The following is a 25,146-nucleotide window of genomic DNA, read 5'->3' as shown; positions in this document are numbered from 1 at the left end:
ATAAGGTAGCTAGTCCAAGAGCAGCAGCAGCAGCCACCTCATATCAGGGTACCTCTGGGAGGGCTCCAAGGGCATTCTAACAGTGAAGTCCCAGAAATGTCTGTACAGTACAGCAAGACCCCACCCTAATGATCCTACACACAGCACAAACCACCAGCAAGGCTTTGACATCATTGCTGACCATTAGGGCTGACCAACAGAATACCCTGCCCATGGAGACTACCAGCTGAGAGACCTTGTTTCCATTGCACCCCAGCAGCTGGACCCCACCTCTGAGCAACCAGCAGCAAGATTTCTCCTCCAGGTGTAGCCACCAGAAAGATTCTGTTACCATAGCAACTCAGCACCAATGCTTTACCTTGGAGCAGGTTTGTAGCTAAACATCACACTGCAAGCCAGAAGGGAAGACTACTCTCCAGAGAAAAACCCAACTTAACTAAGCCCTGAAGCTCAGTGAAAGCTAGCAGTAATACTCAGAAAAAGCTTGGGACAGTATAGGACTAGAGCCCAAACCTCATATAAAAACACCATGTCACAAAAAAGACAAAAAAAAAAAAAATGAGCAAAAAAACAAAGCAAGTTTGATTATAGAAAGTTACTATGGTGATAGGGAGGATCAAGACATAAACCTACAACAGGATGATAGTGTCAAAATAGTTACATATGAAGTCTCAAAGGAAAATGTAATTTGGTCTGAGGCCCAAAAATAATTCTGGAAGAGTTTAATGGGGATTTTAAAAAGTGTATCAAAGAAAAGAAATGAGAGTAATGAAAGAGAATCATGAAAAAAGAGCCAATAGCATAGGGGAAAACATGTAAAAATTTACTGAGAAAGAAACAAATTCCCTAAAAATAGAAATTGGCTGAATAGAAAAGGTTGTGATTTATAAAGTTGTAAGCCTGTACACAGGAAAAAAGCTCATTGAAGAAAATAATTCCTTAAAAATTTGAATTGAACAAGTTGAAACTACTGATTCTATGATACTTCAAGATATAACAATACCAAAAAAAAAGTTAAAAAATAGAAAAATGTGTAATTTCAAGATACAATAAAACAAAATCAAAAAAAGTTAAAAAAAAATAGAAAAAAATGTGAAATTTCTCACTAGAAAAACTGACCTAGAAAACAGATCTAGTCCAGCCATTCTGGAGAGCAATTTGGAACTATGTTCAAAAAATTATCAAACTGTACATACCTTTTGATTCAGCAGTGTTTTTATTGGACCTATATCCCAAAGAGATCTTAAAGGAAGGAAAGGGACCCACATGTGCAAAAATGTTTGTGGCAGCCCTTTTTGTAGGGTCAAGAAACTGAAAACTGAGTGGATGCCTATCTGTTGGAGAATGGCTGAATAAACTATGGAATATGAATATTATTGTCCTTATATATAAGAAACAATCAGGAGGATGATTTTAGAGAAGCCTAGAGAGATTTACATGAACTGATGCTAAATGAAATGAGAGAACCAGGAGATCATTGTACACAGTAAACATCAATATTATATGAAGATCAATTCTGATGAACATGGCTCTTTCTAACAGTGAGATGACTGATGCCATTCCAATGATCTTGTGATGAAGAGAACCATCTACACCCTGAGAGAGGACTGTAAGAACCGAATGTGGATCACAACATAACTTTCTCACTCTTTTTGTTGTTGTTTGCTTGCATTTTGTTTTCTTACTCATTTACTTTCCTTTTTGATCTGATTTTTCTTGTGCAGCAAGAAAATTGTATAGATATGTTTATACATATTATATTTAACATATTTTAACATGTATAATATCTATTGGACTGCTTGCCATCTAGGGGAGAGGGTGGGGATAAGGAAGGGAAAATCTGAAACACAAGACTATCCATACATATGATTTGAAAATAAAAAGCTTTAAAAAGAAAAAAAGATCCAGGAGGGATAATATAAGAATTATTGGACTATCTGAAAGCTGTGATTTAAAAAAAAAAATCATATTGGTTCTAAAATATTCTTTAAGAAATTATCAAAGAAAACTGTTCTCATATTTTAGTACCAGAGGCCAAATTGGAATTAAAAGAATATAACAGTCACTACCTGATAGAGATACTAAAATGAAAACTTCCAGGAATATCATCGCCAAATTCCAGAGCTCACAAATCAAGGAGAAAGTATCGTAAGTGGCCAAAAAGAAACAATTCAAATATTGTGAAGCTACATTAAAGAACTGAAGGGTTTGAAATAAGATATACTGGAAAGCAAAAGAGTTAGGATTATAAACAACAATCATCTACCCAGAAAAATTGTATATAATCTTTCAAGGGGAAAAATGTAAATTTAATGAAATAGGTGACTTTCAAGCATTTTTAATTAAAAGACCAGAGGTTATTTTTAAAAATTGCTCTCCAAGCACTAGCTTAAAAGGAAATATAAAAAAGATAAAAAAGAATTGAGAAAAGGCACAAGAAATTCAATAAAGCTAAACTTTATATTTCTATATGAAAAGATTATATTTGTAGCTCTTAGCAACTTCATTGCCATAAGAGCAATTAGAAGGAGTATATGTAAATAGAGGGTGTGGATTTAAGATGACTCTGGTGGGATGATACCTCCTTCTCTCCCCCCAAAATGAAGGGATGAGAAAGAAAATTGCTCTAGAAGAAGAAAGAGGGAGAGATTGAATAGGGTAAATTATTCCACATGAAAAAGCTTATTGTAATAGAGAGGAAAATGGGGGAGGTGGTGGAAAAAAACTTAAACTTTATTGTCATCAAAACTGGCTCAAAGAGGGAATAACATAAACATTCATTTGGATGTAGACATCTATCTTAGCCTTTAAGGAAATAAAAAGGGATGAGGATAATAGAAGGGTGAGAGAATACTGAGAAAAAGGGATGATATTGGGGAATGTAGTGATCAGAAGTAAAGTACTTATGAGGAGAGAAGAGTGGAAGATAAGAGAGAGGTGGGAATGAACAAGCAAAAAATTAGCATAGAGGGAAACACCCAGATAGTTATCTTAATTATAAATTTGAATGGGATGAACTCACCTGTGAAACACAAATGGAGCAGAATGGATTAAAAAAATCAAAATACTACAATATCCTGTCTCCAAGAAATGTATCTAAAGCAGAGAAATACATAGAGGGGAAGAGTTAGGAGTTGGAGCAGAATCTATTATGCCTTAGCTGATGCAAAGAAAGCAGGAGTAACAATAATGATCTTAGACAAAGAAAAGGCAAAAATAGTTCTAATTAAAAGAGATAAAAAAGAAATTATACCTTGCTTAAAGGTACCATAGACAGTGAAATCATGTCAGTACTAAATATATATGTACCAAATAGGATGGCATCTAAATTTTGAAAAAGTTAAATGAGTTACAAGAAGGAAATAGATAATAAAACTATACTAGTAGGGGACCTCAACTTTCCCCTCACAGAACTAAATAAATCTCACAAAAAATAAACAAGAAAATGATTAAGGAGGTGAATAAAATTCTGGAAAAGTTATATCTTTGGAGAAAATTGAATAATAGGAAGGAATATATCTTTTTTCTCAAAAGTACATGTCACCTACAGAAAAACTGACCGTATAGGATATAATAACCTCCTCATCAAATGCAGAAAATCAGAAACAGTAAATTCATAATTTTTAGATCATAATGCAATCAAAATTACATTCAATAATGGGCAATGGAGAGATTAAAAATTAATTGTAAATTAAATAATATAATCCTAAAAAAAAAAAACCTAAGTGGGTCAAAGAACAAATCATAGAAACAATGGATCATTTCATTAAAGAAAATGACAACAATGAGAAAGCGTACCAAAATCCATGGGATGCAACCAAAGTGGTTCTTGGAGGAAAATTTATCTTTCTAATTTCTTATATCAACAAAATAGAGAAAAAGTAGATCAATGAATTGGGCATGCAATTAAAAAAGAAAAACTAGAAAAAGAACAAATTTTAAATTCCCAATGAAATAATACATTAGAAATAAAAATCAAAGGTGATATTAATAAAATTGAAAATAAGAAAACAATTGGATTTATAATTAAAACTAGAAACCAGTTTTGTGTAAAAAGCCCAACAAAATGATAAAGCATTGGTTAATTTGATTAAAAAAGGGAAAGAAGAAAATCAGACAGCTAGTATAAAAAATGTTGAATTTATGACCAATGAAGAAGAAATTAAGACAATTGTCAGGAGCTATTTTGCAGAATTATATATCAATAAATTTGAAAATCTAAATGAAATGAATGAATATCTATAAAATATATATATTCACTCAGATTAACAAAAGAAGAAATAAAAGACTTAAATAACTCAATCTTAGAAAAAAGAAATTGAACAAGCCATCAATGAACTTCCTAAGAAAACATTCTCAGGGCCAGATGGATTAAAAAATGAATTCTACCAAATTTAAAGAACAATCTCAACATTATATAAGCCATTTGGAAAAATAGGTGAAGTAGAACTAAATTCCTACTAAATTCCTTTTACAACACAAATGTGGTGTGATACCCAAACTTGGAAGAGCCAAGACAGAGAAAGAAAATTATAGACCAAATTCCTTTATAAATACTAATGCAAAAATTTTAAATAAAATACTAGCAAATAGATTACAGCAATAAATCATAAGAATGATGCACTATGACCGTGTGGGATTTATATCAGGAAAGCAGAACTGGATGATTACAATGATCCAAGACAATCCCAAAGGACTAATGATGAAGTATAATATCCTCCCTTCAGAGAAAGAACTGATAATGATTAAAAACAGAATTTGGATCAAAGACTTAAATTTTTTTTTAAAGTAGTAGAGCCTGAAAATATTTGTGTTAGTCTATGAAATTTGTTTCTGATAACTTGGTAAAATGGAAAGAACAATCCAACCCATTCAAGCAAGCTTTTTATTAAACTCCTGTTTTGTACAGGGCATTGTTATGTTCTGGGCCTATAAAGAAAGAATGGGAAAGAGTCCTTCTGTTCAAGGAGCTTATGTTCTACTGTACTTCTACTGTGCAATGCTTGAACATACTATTTATGATTATAGGCAAAACCTATAACCTCTCAAAAGCACATATTCTGAAATGGAGGTGCTAACGTCCAATGAAATGGCCATTCTATCTCAGAATTTGTGACAGAGAAGAAGAAAGCAAGCCATAATCTAACACGTACCCTAAATTTTAGAAAGTCAGATTTTGATGGGTTTATAGAAAGAATAAGTAGCATCCTATAGAATAAAATGCTAAGGGCTAGCCTAGTACATGAGGACAGAGAAGCTGTTGAGAATGAAATTCTAGAGACATAAAAAGCAATATATTTTTTGGATAAAGAGGAAAAAGTGAGGTTGTCAGAAGAGATTGATACAGATATACTTTTTTTTCCAACTCATATTTAAAAGACATGTACAAAAGATGGAACAAAGACAACTGACAGGAGATCAATGCTAAAGTGTTATCATGGTTGAAGTAGCTAAGATCTGGCTAAAGGATAATGAGAGAAAGTAGAGCTAATTATTTTACTTCATTTCTTTTTCCAAGGACAAAGATCTTTTAGTTGTAAAAAAACAGGACAAGAATGGCTAACAAGTAGTTAATATTAATTATTTCACTAATTAACTTGTATAGGAGGTCAAATAGCTGCCCTTGATTAGTTCAATATATCAGGTCCACATAAACTATATATTTCAGAGCTTTGGAAGAATTGATGATGAGTGAGATTGCTGAATCATTGTGATGACTTTAAAAATGGAAGATTAAAGAAGAAAAAATTTTGTCCCAGTCTTAAACAAAAAAAAGAGGAGAATGGAAACTATACTAGCACACTATATAAGCCAGTGGTTTTGATCTTAATTCTTGGAATAATTTCAAAATGTTATTAAAGGGATGATTAATGAGCATCTGAAAAGAAGGCAGTGATTACAGAAACAGGATATTAAGTCATGTCACACTAGAGTAATTTCCTTTTTTGAAAAAAGTTACTAGATAGTAAACTAGGGAAATTATATAGATATAGTTTACAAAGCCTTTCATAGTTTTAAAATATATTATAGTAGATAAAATAATAAGATTAATGATAATGCAATTAGATATAATAATCAAAATTGGTTGAATAGACAGATTCAGAGAGTAGTCATTTGTGGGTCAATGCTAGCTTGGAAACAGGTCTTCAATGGTGGCACAGTGGATAGATAAGAGTGCCAAACCTGGAGTCAGGAAGCCTCATTTACATGAGTTCAAGTCTGGCCTCAGACACGAGCTGTATGATCATGGGCAAGTCACTTAACCTTCTTTGCCTCCGTTTTCATATCTGTAAAATGAGCTGGAGAAGGAAATGACAAATCCCTCTAGTATTTTTTGCCCCTAAAATACCCAAATGAAGTCATAGAGAATCAATTTTAATGGAGTCCTTGAGGGAGGTGCACTTGATCTTCTAATTTTTACTATTTTGTCCAGTGACTTAAAGACTTGCGTAAGGTTCTTACTCATTTTTTAGATTGCAGAGGTAGGAGAAGTAATGAAAATGTTAGAAAGCAGAATCAGGATCTCAAAAGATCTCAACAGGTTAGAACATTTGTACAAACAGAATAAGATAAAACTAGATAAAACAAATTTAAAGTCGGGAGCATCAGGAAGCACTTTTTAACAATTAGAGCTATTCTAAAGTAGAATAGGTTGTCGTAGCAAAGCGTGTATTTCCTGGAGAAAAGGCTGGATAACCACTTGCTGGGTATGATATAGAAAAAAATTCTATTCAAGTAGGGGTTGTACTATAATGGTTGCTAAGATTCCTTCTAATTCTGAGGTTCTGTGATTCTGTGAAAAAAATTATTAGAAATTCCTTTCATTTTAGTTTATTCATTTCCATGTCTACTTTTGTCAACTAACAACATATGTTTATTTAACCTGAGATATTCAAGTTTATAATAACCATTACTGTTTTTCAGTAAGAGACAGTGTTAAAATTTCACATATACACGAGAATGATACGTGAGAAGGGTCAACCTCAGTATTTTCATCATGACAATCCTTGGGCACAGGTTCTTTTTTTTTAAGCCAATGAATATCCTTCATAATATAAGCAAGATTCTCATGAATAATGTTATTAATTTTTTTTAATGTTTATAGATCTTAGGCCAAGATTGGATATTAGTCTCAGAATATATATTTCCATATAGTTCTAACCCAAGGCCTAAAGGAAATACAATTAAATAGAACAAAAAATAAAATAGAAGATACTACAGAGCCTAAAGTACATGTTTTTCTTCCTATTCCCAATCGCCAAATCAGCCTTTAAAAATAATCTTCCCATTTTCATTATTTCCAAAATACATGGATTTTTGTTCCTCTAAATTTATTTTGTTTAGTTCTATAAAATAATACTTTAGTATTATGTCAAATGTATTGAAAAAATAGGCAATATTTTTATTTTTATTATATTAATAAGGCCTGACCATCAGCAATTATTCTTTCTCTAATTATCTAAGTCTTTATTTTAAAAGTGTTTTGTAGCTGTATGAATATAATTTCTATGTGTCTACATTCAGTGGTCATTTTGAATGACATTTCTGTTTTCTCAGCAGGAACATACAGGTGAATGGTTTTTATAGATTTATTTTATATCCTGCTACTTTACCGAAGTTATTGTTTCAATTAGATTTCTTTTATTTGAAGCTTTAGAGTTCTCTTAAGTAAACTATCTGCCATTTGCAGAAAAAGATCATTTTCTTTCTTTGCCTGTGTTTATCACTTCATTTTCTTTGTCTTAAACATCAAATGATAGTAGTGAAAATGGACATCGTTTTGCCCCCTAAAGTCCCTAGTGTTTCTCCATTGTAGATTAAAAAAAATAAAAATTTGTCTTAGATTGTTTAATGTTTTTAATATAAATGTGTTTTGCATTTTGTTAAAAGCTTTTTCTGCATCTAGTTTTTCTAATTTTGAACCAACTTTATTTTCCTGATATAAACACAACCTACTCATACATAGTCTGCCCATTTTTTTTAGTTATAGAGAAATTTGTCTTGTCCTCATGATTCCTTTAGTGATCCTTTTCATGTACCTGTCTTTTCATTTTATCTCCTAGGCTCCCCTTCTCTTCGGGCATACCCTCTTCTCTCTGTGATCACCCGACAGCCTCCTGTTATCTCCCACCTGGTCCCTGCCACCCCTCGCATTGCCCAGGCTTTGTCATGTCGCCCAGCCACAGAGGCTACCTCTGATGCTCCAGCCAGCGAGGTCCCAGCCAGCAGTGAGTCTGAGACTGAACAGCCAACTCCCAGGTTGAAAAAACCCCGTCGTAGCCGTACCATCTTCACAGAGCTGCAGCTCATGGGATTAGAGAAAAAGTTTCAGAAGCAGAAATATCTATCCACACCAGACAGGTAAGCTCTGGAAAAGGGAAAGGGCAACTCTATAGGTTTAAAGTGGAAGTAATGAGGGAGGAAGAGGAAGCATTTCCCAGAACTCTTTGGGTGGGCAGTCACTAATTAATTCCTAGTATCAGTTAATACTAATATTTGTTAATATTATTTGTTAATAATATTTGATTTGGAGGAGAGAGTCCTTTTTAAGAAAAACCCTTGTATTTTCTGATATTTTCAGTGAATTACCTACTAGCCTATGCTAAGGATTATTATACAATTCTGCCCTTTGCTAAATATTGGGAATTGGAATAGAAGATCCCCAAGATTCCTTCTAGCTCTGAATTTCTGTGAGTCTCTGGGCTAGTGGTAGGATTATTTTCCATAGCTCACTGTTTGGGGACATGATACCAGTTAAGGTGATAATAGACAGCCAAGGGGACTGTTACTGTAGTCTCTACTTGCCACATCCTGAGCGCAGTCCTCTCAACTGTTTCCCAGTGTGTGTGGCTACTTCAGTAGGAAAAACACTTACCTAGGCTGCCATTAGGGTAATGGCTTTAATAGTATCTTCCTCTCTACCCCTATTTTCAGGGTCATTCAGGGAACAGAGGGAACCAGAATGCTAGAAATACTAAAAAGCTGTCTTAGTGAAATGGGCAAGTCCACTGGTTGGAGTCTGAACAGGTCTTGGCATTGGTGGTCAGGGTCTTTTGTGCCATCCTGTGTGTGGCAATCTTGGCTTGGACAAACTGCTTTCTGTATTTAAGTGTCCTGACTGTTAAATGCACTCTCATCACCTGCAGAAAAAGAGGAAGACGTAAAGAGGGTTTCTGAGAAAATATGTCAATCTTTTAGAGGCTTCTCAAAAGCCTTGTTTCTTTTCTTTCCATATTAGGTTTCATGTCATTTTCACCACTGAGTTAACAGGATCTAGAGCACGAGTTCTTAATCTGGGGATCTGTGAATTTGTTTTACTTAATATTTTGATAATTATCTCAATAGAATTGAATTCCTTTGTAATTTCATGTAATTTATACACTTAAAAACATTCTTCTAAGAAAGGGGGGCCCTTAGGCTTTGACCCAACATCCAAGGAGTGAAGACCCTGATCTAAAGAAATCACAGGAGTTTTAGGATTGGGAGGAATCCTTTAATTCTATAGCTGAACTCCTTCATTTCTTTTTTGTTTGTTTGTTTGTTTTTTCTCCAGTGGAGAAATTTATTTATTTTTGATTAAAATTGTTTATTTTCAAAACATATGCATAGATATTCACCTTTGCAAAACATTGTGTTCCAAATTTTGTTTCTTCTCTTCCCTTCACTCCCTCCCCTAGATGGCAGATAATCCAATATGTTAAACATGTACAATTCTTGTATACATATTTCCCACATTTATCATGTTGCACAAGAAAAATCTGATCAAAAAGGAAAAAAAAATGTGAACTCCTTTATTTCAAAGGTGAGAAAATCAAAGCCAGAAAAATTATGTAATTGGCTATAGTCCCAAAGATAGTTAGAAACGGGATTGGGATTTGAACCAAGGTTTTTAAAATCCAAATCATTGCACTTTTCTTTCTATCACAGAGAAAGCCATTAAAATTAAAATGTGTCTATTAAGCTCTTCTATAGTTGCTTGAGTCAGAGGTGTAGTAGGAGGAAAGAGTGAAATCATTGACTAAAAGGAAGTTGGGGATTAGTTGTAGATATTCATTATTTATCCTTATGACCCCAATCCTTGACATGGCCTTAAGAGCCAAAGTTACTTTACAGGTAAGTTAAATGGGCAATAGTATTTAATTGTATGATGTGTTTAAAGGACTTTGAGATGAATAAGTAAAACCAACTACTAATTTCAGGCCAATTAAAAAAAGTCAGAGAAGCTTTTTCCTAGCTCCTAAAAAACCCTTCCTGGGGCCTCAGATACCTGCCCAGGCATCTCTCAGGTGCTCTAGAGACCTGTGCAGGATTGGCTCTTTTGCCTGGGGAGGTGGACACCATCTGGCAGGCACCCGAAGTTGCTGCCTTAATCTGCCATTATGGATATTCCTCACCTCTGTACGTGACTGAGGCTATGAGCAATCACTCCTCCCTGAGCTTTCTCCCTCTTCTTCTGTGTTTGTTTCCCTGGTTTCCTAGGCAATCACATTTAGGTAAATGTGCAGGGAAGAGAGAAGTTGTAACGGTGGCAAGTAGGGAGAAAGAGAGAAGATTACAGAGATGCATGTTTCTTTAGACAGGAATGAATCAAAAATGCATATTTCCCAAGTGAGCTAATGCAGTTTGGTAACTAGTACCAGGACGTGAACTGAAGCTTCCATTGACTAATGTACCTGATGACCTCAAGTGGACTGAGTCATAAAGAACTGAAAGAAACTATGGAAGGGACCTGACTTCTGGGAGATCAGAGAGATTAGAAGTCCAGAGAGATTACATATTAGGTCCCAGGATTTTTGGTGAATTGATGTTAAGGACACAATTCTCCTATGTGGGAGGAAAGGGCTAAGTTATTTGGCATTAGAAATTTGTTAGGCTTCAGTCTTTTGATTGTTTTCAATAAAACTTTTTGCCTTTTAGCAGTCTTGCCATGGGGATTGGTGAATTGGAATGGACACAAGAAAAAAATGACTCTAAATTCAAAATACCCAGTTCTACATTTTAATTTTAGAGATTTCAGTTATGGCCAGGACTCAGAAGAACATAGTTGGACCAAAGGGATAAAACTATTAAAGAGAGAACCTACATTTCTATAGTTGAGAGATTATAGAGATCATTGAATTATGGAGGGTCAGAGTTTGAGTTTGCAAGGGACCTCCCTGTAGAGATTTAATGGTCCAGCCATAACAAAGCTGAGAATTGTGAAGTGACTTGCCAAAAGTTCCACATATAATAAAAAGCAAAAGAAGGAAGAGGAAAATATAAGACTAAAGGTCTAAAGAAGTATAGGGTAGCAAGAGAATCAGACTTGTAGAATTAGAAGAATAAAGTTAAAAGGGATGTCAGTGTCTAACTTATCTCAGTAACTAAATGAGCACACTTGAAAAGAACCTTGCTTATGATAACATCCCTGAGAAATGCTCATCTAAATTCTACTTGAAGACTCCCAAAGTAATGGAATTTGCCACCTTTTAATGTAGTCCATTCTATTTAGGACAACTTCAATTTTTTTTATTTTTATTTTTTGCTGAGGTAATTGGGATTGACTTGCCCAAGGTCACACAGTTAGGAAGTATTAAGTGTCTGAGGCCAGATATGAACTCAGGTCTTTCTGATTTCAGGACTGGTGCTCTATTCACGGTGCTACCTAACTGCCCCAAGGACAGCTTCAATTTGGGAGATATTTTTTCTGACCTCAAGCCTCTTTTCAATTTCCGCTGCTCCTGATTCTGCCATCTGGGGCCAAACAGAAAAAAATCATATCTTCCCTATATATGACCACACCTGTCAGATATTCATAAGAAGTTATAATATCTCCCCAAGTTTGTTTGTTTTTTCAGTCTAAACATCCCATTTTTTCAATTCTACTAGAAGCTATTCATTGTCAACTGGATACTCAGCCCTGAGGTAGAGGGTGAAATATGAGTCTGGTTTCCTGTCTTCAAGAAGTGTATATTTCTAACTAAAAATAGAATTGACATATATGAAGCAAGTTAAAAAGAATAAGGAGTTAAATTCAACCATGTTGCTTCTAAGAGCAGTGGGAGTTTAAGAAAAAGAGATTGATTTGGACTGGAATAGTGAGGGAATATCTCTTGGACAGGTCTTATAGAATATATAGAATTTATATAAAAATATATAGCCTTGTATTTTATTTCCATTTTGGATGTTTAGCAAAAGCCTTCACCTTAGAGTCCCAGAGGTGAAATATATCAGGAAGAAAACTTTGTTATGAAGGGATGGAAATGCCTTCCATCTTAGTGAAATTTTAGAGGTAGAGAATTGTTCTTAGAAAATTTGGGGATGAGGACTCTTCTCATCTTCTAGAGTAGGGGTTCTTAGTCTTTCCAAGGAGTCTGTGGATAAATTTCAGAAGGTCCATGAAATTTGATGGGGAAAAAATTACATTGTTATATCAAGGTTAAACACCTTTGATCAAGGGATTTTCATCCATAGAAAGTTTTTCTGGAAGAGCTAATATTGATTTTTGTGGAAGAGAAGGGCTGGGTTGAACCCTGGAGGACCCCATTACTGCCTGCCTGCCTTTTCCCATTATCTCATTACATATCTGTTTCTTTTGCCTTCTAGGTTGGACCTTGCCCAGTCTCTGGGACTCACTCAACTCCAAGTAAAGACTTGGTATCAAAATCGCAGAATGAAATGGAAGAAAATGGTAAAAATAATTTTTTAAATAATCTCATTCCAAGATTTTTTCAGTGGTTGGAAGCAAGCTATGTGATGTTGGAGAAATCATTTCATTTCTGGTTTATTTTCATCAGTTATGAAACAAGGGTGGTATGTACAGGATGCTCTCTAAAGTCCATTCCAGTTCTGAAACTGGAATTCTCTGAAATTTGGTTGGATGGGATTTTTCAAAGTCTCTCCTTGGGGATGGGCAAGATCACAGGATTTATAGCTGGATGGAACCTTAGAAATCATTCAGTCTAATCTCTTCATTCTGTATATGAAGAAATTGAGACTGAAGTGTCCCACTGAGTTGGGATTCAAATCTAGTTTTTCTAACTTCAAATATAGTGCTCTTTCTCATCCCATTGTCTCTGCTTCCAATGTTATTTAATATAAAGTTGACCTTGGGTAAAGAGAAAGTTAGAACTCCACTTCCTTTTCCTATTAACAATGTCATCTCCACATGACATCCTTATCATTCTAACACCAAGAGGAATAGCATAAATAGAAAGAATTTCAGGTTGGGTGACTAGGATGATAGATCCTTACAGTGTCTCTCCATTCACATTGTCTTCAAAGATAAGCTTTCTCTATGGGTGGGGAGTAGATATAGGAACAGGATTTAAATGGAATTAAAACCAAAGAGACTGTCCTCTACCTTTCTCTCCCAGAAAAGGCAGTGTTTGTTTCCCTTTGTGCCAGTTGGATGCTCTTTGGGGCAAGTGAAACCTAAGAAGGCTTTTTAAAAGATGGATTCTTAATGTGAAGATTCTGACTGATGAAGCATAAACAAAATGAGATACAGTTACAAATGCAAACACATTTCCTTTTAATAAATTAATCAAAAAGTATTTGTTGAGCACTCCCTCTGCCCTATAATCCCTTTGATAAATGACTATTATAATAACTCACATTTATATAATACTTTAAAAAGATCTAGTAAATAGTGGGAAAGATTTAGGAAGACCTGAGAAACAAGAAAAGCTAGGCTTAAGTCTTCTCTTTGACACATACTGGCTGTCCTCCTGGGCAACTCATTTACTCCTTCTATGTTCCCAGGCACCTCTCTAAATCACCAAGCAGTAGCTGTTCTGAATTCATAAAAGAAAGTTTTCTTATCCTCAGTTTCCTGTTCCAGTGAAATCAGGTCACAATATATCTTTAGATGTATAACTTTAGACTGGGTTCCTGTCTCAGAATTTTCAGTCTAATTGGAGAACCTACGCAGGAAATGATTAGGGAACAAAAGAGGACAATGTATAATTGTATCTGTATATACATAAATGTATAATTAAGTGTTAAATTGTACTGCAGAGAAGGGAGAAACTCAAGTGGGCTGGGGTAGTCAGGGAATGCTTCCTGGCAGAGTAATGTGATCTGGGATTGAAGGATGGGTAGGATCTGGATAAGTGAAGGGGAAAGGGGTGGGAAGAATGTGAACATGCCATGCATATTCCCAAGGGTGAGACCACATAGGGCACAAGGACAGGGAGGAGACCGGAGTGACTAATGGTAACTTCTTTAAGATCAACAGAGTGTGGGAGGTCTGGTAGGACTGTCTTCTTCAGGGGCCCCTGACATTTGTGTTAGGGTAGCAGAACAAGGCTGTCCCTGGGGTGCAGAACCCTCACAACTCCCTGTTCTTGACTATCTGGGGTCCTCAGCAGGGACAGTATAGGGGTACCTGGAGCAGGAAATGATTGGCGCTTGACCCCCTGTTCTTACTTCTTAACTATTTTCTCCCTATATCTAATTCTCTCATTTTACAAATGATAATGAATTCCCCAAAAGCCAAATGTTTTGTCAGGATTACATTGCAAATTAGTGACACCTGCAGTACTAGAACTGAGATCTCTTACTTTACTCCCAGTTGAGTATTTTGTCATTTCCCCCAAGATCATTTTATCTGATAGTTCTGGCTGCCAAAGTCACATCACTGATTTCTCCGTCTCTTACAACTTCTCAATGTTTTCTGCAGATATTGAAGCCATATATATCCAGAATTAAGGTTAACCCTAGGTGGCACAATGGATAGGATCTTTGGCTTGGAGTCAGGAACACTTGAGTTCAAATCTTTCCTCATATATTTATTAGCTTTGTGATCTTAGGCAAGTCACTTAATTGGTCTGCCGCAGTTTCCTCACCTGTAAAATGGGGATGATAATAGCACCTCCCTCTCTAGGTTGTTGTGAGGGTCAAATGAGATAATAATCAAAAAGTGCTTGGCAGAGTGCCTGGCACATAGTAAGATCTCTGTAAATGTTAGCTATTATCATTGTACTTTGTAAACCTTAAAGTTCTATAGAAATGCTAGTTATTATTACTAGAGAAGAATGAGAGTGAATATGATTAAGAAGCACACTAAAAGCACTATAGAACATAGTAGGTGCTTATTAATGCTTATTTTTCTCCTTTCTTTCTTAGAATTTGGGGCCTCTGTTCTTCTTTCTAAGATTCCTACCTAGACTATCCTTTAAATCTCTTCTTCCTCTGCACTGGAATGCCTGAAATTCCTTGAAAAAGGACATTTCAAGGGGCAAACTGAGGCATATTCACACCTAGAGAATTTTGGACCACTTGTAGAATACAGATTCTTGAAAACTTTAGTACATCTACTTTAATCTCATTAGTGCAAACTAAGCTACTGGGCAGGAAAAGGAAAAAAAATAATTGGGCAATAAAGATATCTCCAAGGCTAGTGCCCTAATTGGAACTGGAAAAAGATTAGTACTTGGTTCTCAGTTACTCATACCACTGCCAAAGGCTGAGTTGCCAGTTTGCCAAAACTGAGATAGCATCTCTAACTAGTTTTTACTGGTCATCATTGGTAAACCATAGCGGGTTGAGTAAATTTCATCTCACATGTTAGATGCTAAACTCATTCTGTTGCTCTTGGATTTTATTCTAGAAACATCCACAGAATGTTGCAATAAATTGCAAGTGCGTCATTGTTCAGAACATCCAAAAGGAATGATCAGCCCCTCAAAATTCACTCAATAATGTAGCAAGAGCATTAGGAGAAATGGTCTAACAATTCCTGACATTTGACCTATTAATTCCAGGATCCAGCAATTCTGGATCTAAACCATGAAATTAGAATGGAAGTGTCAGAAAAAGATTAAGTCAGAGAAACTAAATTGGAAGGCACTTCTTTATCTTTAACTTTCAGAGGCCCATAGAGACAAACCAAAGCTAACTTTTTAAGATTTCCAGGGATCTGCCTTTCTCTTTGACTAACGACTCTACTAGCATAATGAGTGACCAACACCAACCCACCAGTTCCATTTATTTGCATTTTCAGCCATGTTTGTAGCCTAGCCTAGTAGGGAATTTTAGCTTTAGCAAAAAGTATTTCTATTGGCAATGCCGAGGGAGGAGAGTTGCTGATTCTAAAGAATTTGAGCTTTTTTTTTGGTTTTGAAGAAATCTCTCAACAATTACATCCAGTGATGCAAAACATTTTGGGGCAATATTGAAATGAGGGAAGAAAGTACTCTTGTCCTTGACCTTTCATCTGGGAGACTAATGGGGGAGTGCAGAGCCAGGACGGATGAGATAAAAACCTCTAAACACAACCAGAAGCAATATTGTAAATCAACCTAAAAATGGGGAAGAACAGGACGTAATTTGGGAGATTATCTGGTCCAGTTCCTGGTCTTTTTGGAAAATTTCAGACCAATCGCCTTGATAAAGTCACAAAAAGCCAAGTTCTTTGTATGCAAAGAGTAGTTTGACTTCAATCTGGCATTAGAACAGGAATGTCTAATGGAAGAAGTGGATGTGCTTGCCAGGTGTTTTTCCTGAGAGCCTGGGAGAGGTGTGTGACCCAGCCCACATTCAACTTAGAGGCCGCTCCTGACCCTGGGGGGTTAAATTGGTACAAGGGAGAATTGTTGGCCATCAGGAGGGGGAAGGGGGAGGACGTGGACTGCAAGTCAACAAAGGCTCATTTGAATATGCAGGACTGGGTGTGGGATGGTGGGGGTGAGATAATTGCAGTTTCAGGTGTGCTGAAAGGCAGGGGGCCAGAGGTCGAGTGCCTGAAGCTGCTGAAGAGGATAGTTATCTCCTAATTATTACCACTCATGAATGTTTGATTCCATTTAGAAAATGGTTTGATTGTTGTTGTGTTTTTCCCCCTCAAAGTAGGAAAAAGGCCAGGTTGGGTCTATCCAAACTGTGTGGGTGGTGTTCACTAATTGCCTGGGCTGGACTTTCTTTTGCCAATTAGGTTGCTTCTTTAGACCTGCCCTTTTATAACTTGATTGTTATACCAGGTAACTTAATTTTGTATAACCCCTTTCATAGTAAGTGGAGCTACTTTCAACACAAACTCCACCTTGGCACCCTATTCTCCTCAGGCGGGTGCTTTCGAAAGAAAGCCTGAAATCATGATCAGATATTGACTTTGGTAGAAATGCATCCACAGACTTCTTCTCCCTAAAGGGAAATCCTGTCAGTACAAATGCCTTATTAAAGATTTGTCTTTGCTTTGACAATGAGGTGGAAGCTTGAAAAGGGACTCATTCATGCAAGAACCATCACTCTGACACATTAGGTCTGTTTGTTATTGCAGTTCAGCCACCTGAGGACTTGTAGCTCCTTCTGTGGTGTAGATTCATAAAATCCTTTGGCAGGAGATTTGGGGGAGGAGAGAGGACAGGGGTCAGATATGTAATTTTATTAATGGAGGGAACTTCCTCTCATCAGCGATGAAGAGTAACAACTTAGTTTCATGAGTTCCTAACGGCTCTGAAGTTTCCACAAGTGTTGGAAATCACGTTATACTATGTGATTTCTTATTTGACAAGAGACTGTTTTTAGGGTCAGATTGTGTTGAGGGTACTTATGTAACAGAATCATGGCATTTTATAGCCAAGAGTCTCAAAGACCTTTAGTTTAACCTGTATGCCAATGGTCATATGTTCATAACAGCTCCCAAAATGATCTGACCTAATCAGTCAATGAGCATTTTTAAATCCAGCTACATGCTAGATACAAAACAAAAAAATGATACCGATGGGGATGTGAAACTGTGTTCCCTTTAATCTGTAAAATTAATCACTCTGAAATTGTGTCCCTTTTTGATCTGCAAAAGAAGAGAGATTGGGGTCTCCCAGACTCCTGAGAGTCTATGAGAGAGAGAGAGAGCATATCCTCCTGGCTGGGCTTTTCTAAGGCAAATCACTCTTGTTGATCTTTTGGGGATGCAGACCCTTTTCAGGAAATTCCAAATTCCATGAGCCTTCAAAGTGATTTCCATTCAATTGGAGATCTAGGCCTGGGGACTTTGGCTTTTTTTTCAACCTGAAACTTGAGCCTCAAGATTCCCTATTAAAGAGCAATTTTAAACTCACTTCTTTGCAGAATGTCCAAAGTAGCATGCTTTGCCTCTTTGGCATAGCTGCCAGGATCCTGCTCCCTGTGAAGACATTCTCTTCTTAGTGCCAGCTTCCATTTCCCAAACAGGATTTTGCCACCGGGAAGTCAGTCTCCTAAAGAGGCTGACTTCTCATCCAACAATAAACTTCCATTTTTGCCATTTGATATTTCGGGTTTGTGAATTTTTTCACAAAGGACTTGCCCACAACTCTCTGACTGCCACTAGAACCCCATCAATACCCTCTTTTCCTACAAAAAGCTTACATTCCATTGGGAAGAGACATGTACATGTACATCATCATCATCATATCTATCATTTATATAACACCACCTATGTGCTAAGCACTTTGCAATTATTATTATCTCATTTGATCCTCACAACAATCTAGGGAGGTTGGTGCTGTTGTTATTCTCAGTTTACAGGTAAGAAAAGTGAGACAGACAGAGGTTAAGTCCTTTGCTCAGAGTCACGCAGCTAGTGACTGAAGCTGGATTTTACCTCAGTACTTCCTTACTCTAAGCTCTTTCTCCACTGTACCACTTAGCTGTCTCAATCCTGTCTTCCTTTCTCTCTCCCCTCTTCTCCTCCTCTCTTCTTTCATTCTCTCTCTCTTGTTTCTCTCTCTGTGTCTCTCTCTCTCACACACACAATAACTAGAAAGTAAAGTATGGAGACCACTAAGTGTAGGGATTATTAGGATATTAGGGAAAGAATATTAGGAAAAGCATAATATGTGTATTTGAGCTTAGTTTTGAAGGAAAATCATTATTTTAGGATATGGTGGTGATGATAAAATTATTTCAGACTTGGATGTGTAAAGATAAAGAAGGGAAGCATGTATGAAGAACATAAGAAGGCCAGCCTGGATTGTAAATTATATACTGTAAAGTTATGAATGATAAATCAGGGAAATGAGGTTGAATTCAGGTAGTAAACAGCTTTAAATGCCAAACAAAGAAGTTTAAATAGACAATTATTGGAGTTCATTGAATGGGGTGTTACATAGGAAGACCTTTACTTTAGGAATATCATCTTAGAAGCTGTGTAGAGGATTGGAGAAATGAGAGTTATCAATTAGAAAGCTATTTCAGTAGGCCAGATCAGAGACAATGAAGGCCTAGGGTGGTGGCTATATGAGTAGAGAAGAGACACATGGGATGAACATTGTGGCAATATAAAAATAACAAGACTTTCCAGATCCTAGGCTACATGAAGTGAGAAAAGCAGGATGTATGAAACATAATTCCATGACTAGGAAACATGGGTTACTGAAAGAATGTGGGTATCCCTTGAAAGAAATAGTAAGGGTCATAATGGAGTGAATTTGTAAGAGTAATTCTATTTTTGGCATGTTGAATTTGAAGTTCCTATGGAGCATCTATTGGAATCTATATGGCTGATAAAACCTATATGAGTTTCTCCTAGCCAATATAAACTTTTAAGTTTTCTAAGAAATTTCTGAATTTTATATAAGAAATTTAATGCTACTGAAAGACATGGTTTAAATAACCTGAGGAAATCAAGTCCTCTTACATATTAAGAGCCTCCTTCATATCAATTCCTAAGAAAATTGATCAGTCCCAAACTTGTGGAACAGATATTCAAGTGCTCTGATTTATAGGTTTTGGTCAAAAGCAATCATTTTATGGATTAATAGAATATTAAATCTGGAAGAGACCTCAGAGATAATTTAGTTCAACTCCCTTCTTGCATTAACACAGACAATGAAACTCAAGAGAGGAGAAATAACTTGGCAAAGGTGGTATATCACCATCTAGTTAATAAATATTTGAGCCCTGAGAAAGCATAGTAATTCATTCAGTGATAAGGAAGTTAAAGATTAAGCGTGGAATGTATTCCCTAGAGGACACAGGTAGGACCTGAATATGGAAACAATGAAGATATACTTCTCTTAGTTATCTTTGGTGATCTAAGGACACTTATTAAGACTGTAAGTTCCTTGAGGGCAGGAATTATTTTTTGGCCTTTCTTTGTATCCCAGTATTTTCCTCATAGTAGACCAATTGACTGACATCTCTGTGCTTGAATTTGCCCATGTAATTATATAATTAGACTAGATCAAAGAATTTCAGAGTCAGACATAGAGAAAGTTGTTCTTTAAAGACTTTGTATTATCCATCCTTTTATCTCTGTCTCTGCTTAGGGTCACATTCTTAAAGTTGGAAGAGATCTCAGAGATCCCTAATCAAACCCATAGCTGAAAAAAAGATTTCCCTATACTATATCGTCACCAAGTATTCATTCTATCTTTACTTGAAGAGAGTATATGACTTCCTGAGGCATCACTTTACACTTTCTGATAGCTCTTGTTCTTAGGAACTTTTTTCTTATGGTAAACTTATATTCAGTAGCTATGGGGCACAATGGATAGACTCTCAGGTTTGAAGTCAACAAGGCTCATCTTCATGAGTTCAAATCTGTATCAGACTAGCTGTGTGACTCTAAGCAAATCACTTACCCCTGTTTGTCTTATCTGTAACATGAGCTGGAAGATGGAAATTCAGAATCAGACACAAATGAAAAACTGAGCTGAACAATCAACTTTCTAGATTGCATTTATCACACTTTTTCTCAAAAACTTTGCTTTCCAGTGAAACTGGCCTATTTTCTGATTCCTGTGTATGGCATGCCATTTCCCACCTCTTTGCCTTTGCAGAGGCAATTTCCCATGTCTGGAATGTTCTCCTTTCCTTGGAATCCAATGTTTTTTCACGGCTTAGTTCAGGTGCTGCTCTTGCTTTGGACCTGTTCTTGTTCCCCCAGTTATTAGTGTTCTCTCTCTACTTGGTATTTATGTTGTATGTGTTTGTTTTTTTATTTGTTTATTCATTTATTTATTTATTAAATTTGTTTATGCTTATATGTTTTTGTTCCCTCTTCCTCCAATGTACTGTAAGTTTCTCGAGGGCAGAGACTGTTATGTTGCTGTCTTTTTATCTCCCATGACTAGCACCACAGTTCCTGGTACATAATAGGTGTATAGTAGCATTGATGTGAAGCCAGTAAGAAATTTAGAGGTATATTGTACACTCCATGAGGGTAGGACTTGTCTTTTGACTCTTTTTTTGCAACCTCAGCACTTTGTATGGTGCTGAAATTTAATGGGATCTTAATAAATATCTCTCTATTAATAGTCTGTCATCTATAAAATGTATCAAAAGTCTTAGTAAAGTTTTAAGATTTAATAGCTTAAATATAAGAGAAAAGGGGGGCAGCTAAATAGTGCAGTAGACTGACTGGCAAAGTCAGGAGGACCCAAGTTCAAATCTGACCTTAGACATATAACACTTCCTAGATGTGTGACCCTGGACAAGTCATTTAACCCCAATTATCTCAAAAAAAAAAAAAGAAGAGGAAAAAAAAACATGATAGAAATATATATATATATATATGAGGAAACCAAGGCCCACAGAATCACATATCTTATAAAAGGAGAGCAAAGATACAAATTTGGGCTGTCATTTTCCTGGATTAAATTTCTAAGGTAAGGTCTGACCATGTTATTCCATAACTGAGAAATCTTCAGTGCTTCCTCCCTCCCTCCTTGCTTCCTTCCCTTCTTCCTTCCTTCCCTCATTCCCTCCTTTCCTCCTTCCCTCCCTTCTTCCCTTCCTCTCTCTCTTCCTTTCTCCCTTCCTTTCACCAAATGAACTACAGTTTTTTACATTTGGCATTCCATCTCTCCTTCTAATTGCTTCGCACCTCTCCTCCATCTCAGGATTCTTATCTTTCTTCAAGGTTCAGCTCAGGTATCACCTGAAAAGCCCTTCTTTCCCTTTCATCCACAGTTGTTAGTGTTTTCTTCCTCCTCAAATTTTCTTTTCTTTTTTTTTTTTTTTGAGTCATTTGTTTACTTGCTATGTCCCCCTTACTCCCATCAGAAGAATGCAAACTCTTTGAGGGTAAAAACGTTTTTTTTATATCTTTGAGTTCTTATTATTTAGTACCATACTTTATACATAGTAGTTGCACAATACATGCTTGTTAAATTGAACTTTTAGCATCTTAGTGACTGGTCCACTGTGAGAGCTCATTAACCTGATTACAACATCTTAATGACTATATTGTTTATCATTAATAACCCTAAGTTGTGGGTAGTTGTTGGCTCATGATAATAATTAATTCAAATAATCCTATTAACAACACCCTAATAGTATGCCTTGGAAGGAGAGTAGTATGGACAGAGATTGGGAGTGGGGCTAACGGAGAGCTGCCAAAGATAATGTTATTGTCATGGGGCAAGACATTGTTCTTACAAGTCCCTAGTGAACACTCAGTTCAAATCAATTTAATTCAACATGACTATTAATTAAACACCTATTAAAATCAATAAACATTTATTAAGTACCTATGTATGCAACTCTGTGTGATAATTTCACTGACATATTTGGAGATATTGCCCCATTTTTAAATGACTAGCACTTAATAGAAGCCTTTCCCCTTTCCTACTTATTATATTTTATGTATCCTATTACTATTTCTGGAACTCTTTTGTGAGGAGATATAAGCAATGTAAGATATTCACTCAAGGCCTTACAGTTTTGTTAGAGAAGTACACAGATAAACCAAGTAGGAAAGATAGTATTTGGACAAATGCTAAAATATGTGATGCTAACACAGTAGGAGCTGTCAGAGTATAGAGGAAGAAAGATTTGATTTGTTCTAGAGAATCTAGGGCATATTTTACAGGGAGTGTGACTCCAATTTCATCTTGCAGGATATAGGATTGAGCACTCTTTTCATCAAAACTGTGATACTCATTGCTAGGACAGAGAGAGATTGTTTCATGTAGCGTTGAGGGACCTTTATGATATTCTTTTACCTATTTTTCAGCCTTTTTTCATATTATTCTCCTTCATGAACTCTATATTCCAGCCAATCTAGGATTCTAATTGTTCTCCAAACTTAATAGCCCATCTTGATATATTTGAAAAAGCTATTCCCTGGCTGAACAAATTGTGCTCAGAAAAATCTGGAAAGACTTACATGAGCTGATGCAAAGTGAAATGTACTGTATACAAATGTATAGCAATATTGTAATATAATCAGCTGTGAATGACTTAACTATTCTCAATAATCCAATGATCCAAGAGATCCAACATCTCCAGAGAAAGAACTGATGGTGTCTGATTACAGTTTGAAACATACTTTTTTGCTTTCTTTATTTTTCTGAAGATTTTTGTCTATGTTTTCTTTCACAATATATCTATTTTGAAAATGTTTTGCATGATTGCACATATGTAACCTCTGTCAAAGTGCTTGTCTTCTCAATGAGGGAGGAAGGAAAAGAATTTGGAACTCAAAGTTTTAAAAACAAATGTTAAAAAAAATGTTTTTACATGTAACTGGGAAAAATATAAAAATAAAATCAAAACTATAAAAAAATACAAAAAAAAAAAAAAAAGAAAGAGCTATTTCCCATGTGTGGAATGGTCTGCCTCTTCATCTCTGCTTCTTAGAATCCTTATCTTTCTATAAGACTTAATTCAGGCATCAATCATGATTTCTCCACCTCTTCATATTCCCTTTGTCAGGGTTATTGTCTATTATTTTCTGTGATTTCTTGAATTTCTTCACCCTATATTTATATACCAATTATAAGTAAGTAGCAGAATGCAGCCAGCCTGAGAGGCAGGATTCCATTGCACTATGTTGCCTCTTGCTTTACATATAGAGTCAAAATATGGTTTGAATGCAATCTGTTGGATATCCTTTAAGTAATTCCTTCTCTCACTTCATTTCTCCTCTTTCTCCTTCCCAGGTTCTAAAAGGTGGGCAGGAAGCTCCTACCAAACCCAAAGGGCGTCCCAAGAAGAACTCCATCCCCACCTCAGAAGAGATTGAAGCTGAAGAGAAAATGAATAGTCAAGCTCAGAATCAGGATGTGCTAGAGCCCACTCAGGAACACAAGAAGCTGGAACCTCCAGAGGAACCCAAGGCATCTGATCTCCCCACAGAGGCCCTTGAGTCCCCCAGTAGCCAGTCCCAGGAGCTGCCACCTCCCTCTTCGGAGACAGCATCATCAAGCTAAAATTTACCTTTTCTTGGGAGGGGAGGGAGTGACTGAGGGTAAGAGGAAAAGGAGGCAGGGGGAAGTAAGGAGAAAAAACTCACCAAAGAACTCACACCTGATGTGCCTGGGGAGGAGAGAAGGCAGGCAAACCCTTCCCCTCCTCCCAGAATGTTCTCACATCATCATCAGCATGCATGCACTTGAATGAACCCTTGTTTGTTTTAGGCCTTGCTCCTGCTGAAAGGGTGTGCTGCCACAGGGCTACCCAACTTGCCTAAAGGAAGAGAGCTCCTTGGGGATCTTACTGACACCATGGTTGTCATGGAGATGGTTCCATGGAGATGGAATACCCAGGTATTCTGGCTGAGAATACCTATCTATGGGGTAGGCTGTATCCTGGAACAAAGAGGGAGGACGCCATAGCTCTTTTCTCTATCAGCTCCAGGGCAACCACCAATCAAAGCAGAGAGATATGGAAGAACTGGGGCAGCTGCCCAATTTCCTTGGTGACCTAGCACTTATTTCTTGTAGGTTTTAAAAGAAAACATTTAAAATTTTTTGAGGGGAGGGGGAAGGGCAGGGTGGGTCAGGGGATAAGGGAGTTCTGAATTACTAGAGTTGTTTCTGAAGAAAGTTCCTGTTTGTTTGTTTGATGTGTGCCTTTGTACCAATTAAAGGGTGATAAGGTGACCCAAGAACATTTTCCTATAGCCTTGCTCCAGTGGGGATGTCATCCCCAACAGCTGCAACGCAGATGTGTTAAGATAACTTTTATTTTTTAATTAAAAAATAAATAATTGAATAGGATTGTGTGTTCATTGTCTTGGGGGGATGGGTAGGAATTCAACAAGGAATTTCATATTCCCACATTCAGACCTGAGAGACCATTGTTTGAGAGTAAATGCATGTCACTAGACAGAAGCTTGTTCAGAACAGGGCTCTGTTCCAATGATCTTTTTATTTGCAGCACCTAGGACTATCGTTGTCTTAGAGCAGGGGTTTAATACAGGTAGGTTTCACTGAATCAAATGTAGTGGACCCTAAA

At 36.4% G+C, this 25,146-nt stretch overlaps 1 protein-coding gene across 1 annotated transcript in view; it reads left to right on the top strand.

Moving 5' to 3' along the window:
• BARX2 (BARX homeobox 2) overlaps positions 1-24,903 on the top strand; it is a 78,783-nt gene extending 53,880 nt beyond the window's left edge. Inside the window, exons 2-4 of the mRNA XM_051986686.1 lie at positions 8,064-8,361; positions 12,586-12,670; positions 23,850-24,903. Of these exons, the coding sequence (XP_051842646.1) occupies positions 8,064-8,361; positions 12,586-12,670; positions 23,850-24,119 (653 nt within the window). The 3' untranslated portion in view covers positions 24,120-24,903. The remainder of the gene's footprint in view (positions 1-8,063; positions 8,362-12,585; positions 12,671-23,849) is intronic.
• Positions 24,904-25,146: the final 243 nt, after the last annotated feature.

The sequence above is a fragment of the Antechinus flavipes genome, chromosome 3 (genome assembly GCF_016432865.1).
Source record: "Antechinus flavipes isolate AdamAnt ecotype Samford, QLD, Australia chromosome 3, AdamAnt_v2, whole genome shotgun sequence".
Classification (NCBI taxonomy): domain Eukaryota; kingdom Metazoa; phylum Chordata; class Mammalia; order Dasyuromorphia; family Dasyuridae; genus Antechinus; species Antechinus flavipes.
The sequence above is the reverse complement of the archived record's forward strand: the minus strand, read 5'-3'. Positions and strand labels throughout refer to the sequence as shown.